This window comes from Agrilus planipennis, unplaced genomic scaffold (assembly GCF_000699045.2).
Source record: "Agrilus planipennis isolate EAB-ADULT unplaced genomic scaffold, Apla_2.0 scaffold1, whole genome shotgun sequence".
Lineage (NCBI taxonomy): Eukaryota > Metazoa > Arthropoda > Insecta > Coleoptera > Buprestidae > Agrilus > Agrilus planipennis.
The window spans coordinates 3,521,313-3,527,557 of NW_020442466.1; the positions used below are offsets into that span (position 1 = coordinate 3,521,313).

Consider the following 6,245-nt stretch of genomic DNA (forward strand, 5'->3'; position numbering starts at 1 on the left):
GAATCAGCATCAATATCGTTCAAACCATCTTCGAGTTATCTTTATCTGTCGAACAATTATCAATCTCAATATCAATATTTTCAATTATCAGTAACAACAATAATATAGTTAACCATCTCGATTAAGTTAAGTCAGTTTGTATAAAGTGTAAATACGTTATTAAATGTATATACCATAAAAAGACTATCATTCCATCTCAAAATATACATCAAGCAAAACTACCCTAATCGTAGTAAAATATTGTTAGGGAATAAAACATCCGATTTTAAAATCCATGTAACTCGCGTTTTCTTAAATAGAAAATGTGACAGTGTAATTTTTAGTAGAAATTCCCAAAAGGATTCAAATTGAAACTGAGCCGAAGAGAGAACAGTTAGTTTAGCTTATTATTTTTTACTGTTACTGATGGTATAAAGGCAAGAAACGAAATAAATAAAATAGAGGGTCGACAACATTCGGAGCTCATTTAGATAGAAAATTTCGGTTAAAATAAGTAGATTAGGTGCCGACGTTCCGACATTAAAGGTCGAAATCGGTTGAAGGGTGTGGTAAAATTATTTTCGCAAATCTGAGTAAATATGAGAAACAATCTCTCATGCGTACTAATTGCGCTGATCCTTATAAATACGAAACAGGCCCAATGAGGTTTCCACTTCAGTTAATCTCCTTCTCGCCCGCGGTTCTAATTTTACATTCCGAGACGAATTAAATCGGATTCAATCCAGTCTGATGTACTCATGTCAACACGTGTCGTATATCAACCACCTGTGAAACACGCCCCGTTTGTTTCCGATTTTGACCCTCATGTTTTATTCTTTCAGCGATTCGTCAGTGCACGCTTTACAATTTTTGGATGTTATCAACATGAAGGATCCCACACAGAAGGCCCATTTTTACAGGAATACCCTCAAAGAGGCGCTACCCTACATACCTAAAGTAACTAATTAGCTCATTTAAATATCATTAGAATCTTAATGAGTTGGTAGCTATGTGAGTAAAATTATTCAGAGATTGCGTAATAATTTATTTAACACCCAAACATAATATTCACCTACAGTTATCTGTTATTTATATCACTGTTTAGTTCTCTATTCATATCACCATATTTTTTTTATACATTTATCGAACGTTCCTGCATATTCCGGAAACTTCTCGTTAGTTTCTTTCGACACGAGGGTGTGCGCGTATGATTAAGGAACATCGCCCACCTGCATCAAAGATGCGGCAGGTATCGATTGTAGCCTGCGGTATTCGTTCCTAACGATGACATACGTAGCGTGCGTATGTGATTGAATACAACGCGCAATCTCTTAATAATGTTACTATGCCTAAATATTTAATAAATTTAAAATTTCATTATGAATTGACAATAATTAGACAAGGACTGCAAAATAAATTAAACATTTGTGGATTAATAGTCGATTTAAATATTGAATAGTCCAAAAAAATCCTTAAAGGATAAAGATTAACGATTTTCTTGTAGAAATTAAGGTACCAGCACGTTTGGCCGAGCTTACAACAAGAAATGAAGACTCAAGAGGTTCTTGCTGCCGTTTTACAGCCGATTTTTTATTTAATTCAAGAGTCGACAATTGAGGAATACGAGTCCACAATTCTTCCGTCCTTCAGGTAAAATTACTTTTGTTATTCCTCTTTCTGTATTTTATCTACGACAATACACAAACCCTCTATTGAGTGGTGCATAAGATTAACACATAAAAAGGGAATTTAAGATACATTAACACTAGCAAAATTGTCGTTAACAATTAAAATGGCTTCAGCGTATAAAACATCTGTTGTGTTCAAATCGTTAGGCTTTATTGTTATGTGCAATTACCTACCGCTGTTTATTACATTGTAGTTGTGTTTTGTGTAAAATTTCGAATGTCGTAAACCAAATAAGCGAATAATCAACAAAAACGTTAACCAACTATAAACGTTTTGTGACAAATTCATTCTATGTGGAAATAAAAATGAAAAACCAATGCTTACAATGATTTATTGTGTTATTTTCATATCAAGCTTGCACAAATGTAAGCTTTTATTGAATAGAATAAGCTTTTAATTCTTCTAACTCCATTTTTAATACGAAGTTGTACACACAGTTTTAGTGACAAATAATTTATTTTGATTATTATGATGATTTCAACATACTGTGACTTCTTCAAGTGGAGAAATCGAAGAATACTATTCTCACATTCAGTTATCTTCCACTTGAAACTCCTTATTTGCTTCTTGTGTTTCTAACTGCTCCTATTCGCGACTAAGAAGGTGTTCTATTTTATATAATTTTCAGAACAATTTTTATACATCAATATCGGCAAGGTTCATTTATTCTTATCCCTGTCCGCATGTGTATAAACCAAGTAAATCATGTCCCTAAGGTATAACATTGAACCTGTCGCATACCCTAGCGCACATAATGTTTAATTAAGGGTTCGGTGGTTGAGTTTGTTGCGTCGATAAATCTGGTGCATGTGCAGCTGTGTGGAGTGTACAATTTACATGCATCCATAGACTATTCGCCTGATGATAACGTAGCAGGTGATTAAAACGCGTGTAATTTTCAACCAATCGTCGACCCCATAGTTTAACGCTTACTAATCATTAAACCTCTTGTAATAAACGCTCCTATACGAAATACCTGCTAAGTTGGTTTTTTGACGTGACAACGTTTTATAATTCGATGGAGCCGGCTGCACGCACGAAAAAACATGACTCATGCGGCGTTACCTCGCTCTGAGGCATTCCATTTAAGGCTTGAAGTGCAAGCGAGAGCGCGGAACGAGCGACAAAGAGGCACATTCGGCCTCCGCGTTCGGCAGCGTTCGACATCTGTTTCTCTCCTACTTGAGTGAGCGATGCGTCCGCGTGGACAGCTGCTATACAATAATACATTTCCATTTACCTCCTTCTCTATATCCATACAAAATATCTATCAAACAAATAAAATTAAAATTTTCTTTTGAAAAATGAAACCATTCCATCAGTATTTTCTTATGACGTTGTCACGTTCAATTATCGTCAGTAAACCGACTTTACAGACAACCGATTTTTTTTTAAATATTAGAAGCTAATTTTCAAACGGAAACATGGATTTTCACCTGATTTTTCTCTTTTTGAGATATCAGAGTTATGTGTTGAAATATAAACGATTGAAGCCGGTTTTTTGCAATTATTTTTAGGGTTATAAACAGCCCTATTAATAGACCATCCAATTTTGTTAACGGGGTTTTGCACACTTCAGATAATAAATCTTAATGGCAAACTTTACAAGACAGTTTAATGTCTCTGAATTGATCTTTATCGACGGAAAGAATTGCAAATGGAAGTTGTAATGCCTTCTATTGTGTTGAATAAATGCATTTATATCACGCAACAGCGATAAATTAATTTGTATTTTTGCAGAAGGAGGTTACGCTTCAAGATCCGAGACAACTCGATCGTTATGTTTCTTTAATGCGAGATCGACAACTCCCAATAATAATTGACACAATTCTGTTTAAATTTCCCTTATTAACACCATATTATATGAACTACAGTTTAACGATTTTTTTTCTTAAAGTTTCTGAAACGTATTTTCTTTTGATTTGGTCTCTGGAATTATAGCAGAACCTTTTTGATAAAAAATAACTTTTTTTACTTTTATATCCAACTCGGTTATTAATTTTGTTTCCGGCGTTCTCACAAACTATGATAATCTTATAATCTCAAAAGACTTTATTAATTAATCCTGTATCATAAGACAGATTTGGGGTTCGACAAAAAACAAAACAGAGATAGAACGGAAAATGTCAGTAAGGTCAAAGGGCAGATGGCACAATGTGTATACAAAAAAACCGCCGTTATTATCCTGTGGGAAAAGTATTAGGGTGACCTATTTATCGCGGCTAATTTTGTCTTTGATTTTATACGAACATTTATATAAATCAGTTTTACTGCTTTATACGAATGTTAAATAATACATAACATCGTAATTAATTGCACAGGTAGATAGTTATTAATAAAGGTGTTATAAAAATTTCGAATGACTAGGTATTTATGTATCCTTCTAGGGTTATATTTGTAAATGTGTTATATTTGAGGGATTTTCTCAGGATTAGTCCTTGTATATCTATGCCTTAGTGTCTATGAATAAATGTAGCGTGATTTTCGTTGAATTTTGAACAAAAATAATTCCAGAAACCACAAAATATCGACTTTTGTACTTTTCCAATAAATTTTACGAATTGTGACCGTTTAATTTTTAATTACATACATTCATTATATTGTATGTGCATTGAAAATACAACCTCTAATTACACCAAATAGATGTTACATACGGTTTAATTTACCATAAGGATATGAAACTGAGAAAAATATCTAATTTTCTGTATGGCTCCATATGGGTATTATTTAAATGAATCTTTTTGGAACCACTGAAAAGCAATGCCGCGTTGACAACGATCCAAGAAATGCCATTTAAACACGATTCGTTAACTCGGTCGGAATTGTATAATTCTGAGATCTTGTTCTCAAACAATTATTACGAGTGAGCGCTCTTGCAAAAGGCAGAGTTCACATTTTGGGCGTTAATTTCGAAATAACGCAATCTGCTGTTCAAATTCCACTGTTGTCATCATTCGCGCTTTGTTTTTTTTTTTACCATTACATATAAATTTTAGTACTTCATATCAAATCCGATTAACCTCTGTAGTTTGCCTTCCTTTTTAATTCTATCGACGATCTGTCCATCGTATTCTGGATCCACGGTACTTCTGAAAGAAATTCAAGTAGATAAATTAAATTTAATGTGTCCGAAAGGCGAAATGAAGTAATTACATTTATGAAAAAGCCAATGTCATCATTAAAAACGACCTGAACAATACATAGAAATTATTAAGTAGTTGACTAGCCATATTTGTAAAAATATCTTATCTACCGTATTATTGACAGAACGCCGCAGGCTGCGATCGATACTGTCCGATGGTACCGTTTATAATACATATGTAACACAGAAAGAGAATCGACTGGAGCCATGTGATATAGATAATGAGAAAGTGAGATAAATAAGCGATTATTAAAGGCAATAAGTGTTTGATTCATGATTTTTATTCCATTTATTTTGTTGTTATGTACATTTATTTAGATGGTTTTATAGCGACGCTTACATATTACGTATTTTTTTTTCCGTTACAGAAACGTTTTCACTGCTCCCAAATCGATCCAGGCCACGGTTACTCTATTAGAAAATTTGCATATAATTTTAGAAAAAACTCCAAGAGATGGGATTCGAAGCGAAGTCCTACCCGTTTTATACAACGCTTTCGACAGCTCCACGATACAAGTGCAGGTTAGTACTTACTTATACGAGGGTGGATTGATAAGTTTCCGGCCTGACCAAGAAAAACAAGGTTTTTTTTTATTTCTCAACATAATCTCCCTTGCACAAATGTAAGCTTTTATTGAATAGAATAAGCTTTTAATTCTTCTAACTCCATTTTAAATACGAAGTTGTACACACAGTTTTAGTGACAAATAATTTATTTTGATTATTATGATGATTTCAACATACTGTGACTTCTTCAGGTGGAGAAATCGAAGAATACTATTCTCGCAATCAGTGTTCTTCCACTTGAAACTCCTTATTTGTTTTCTTGTGTCTCTAACTGCTCCTATTCGCGACTAAGAAGGTGTTCTATTTTATATAATTTTCAGAACAATTTTTATACATCAATATCGGCAAGGTTCATTTATTCTTATCCCTGTCCGCATGTGTATAAACCAAGTAAATCATGTCCCTAAGGTATAACATTGAACCTGTCGCATACCCTAGCGCACATAATGTTTAATTAAGGGTTCGGTGGTTGAGTTTGTTGCGTCGATAAATCTGGTGCATGTGCAGCTGTGTGGAGTGTACAATTTACATGCATCCATAGACTATTCGCCTGATGATAACGTAGCAGGTGATTAAAACGCGTGTAATTTTCAACCAATCGTCGACCCCATAGTTTAACGCTTACTAATCATTAAACCTCTTGTAATAAACGCTCCTATACGAAATACCTGCTAAGTTGGTTTTTTGACGTGACAACGTTTTATAATTCGATGGAGCCGGCTGCACGCACGAAAAAACATGACTCATGCGGCGTTACCTCGCTCTGAGGCATTCCATTTAAGGCTTGAAGTGCAAGCGAGAGCGCGGAACGAGCGACAAAGAGGCACAATCGGCCTCCGCGTTCGGCAGCGTTCGACATCTGTCTCTC

General features: G+C 34.5%; 1 protein-coding gene across 1 annotated transcript in view; it reads left to right on the forward strand.

Annotated features, from left to right (window-relative positions):
- The window catches only part of LOC108732973 (SCY1-like protein 2), a 104,585-nt gene that overhangs the window by 74,984 nt on the left and 23,356 nt on the right, over positions 1–6,245 (forward strand). Inside the window, exons 6-8 of the mRNA XM_025981151.1 lie at positions 773–936; positions 1,484–1,629; positions 5,179–5,332. Coding sequence (XP_025836936.1) covers positions 773–936; positions 1,484–1,629; positions 5,179–5,332 — 464 coding nt within the window. The remainder of the gene's footprint in view (positions 1–772; positions 937–1,483; positions 1,630–5,178; positions 5,333–6,245) is intronic.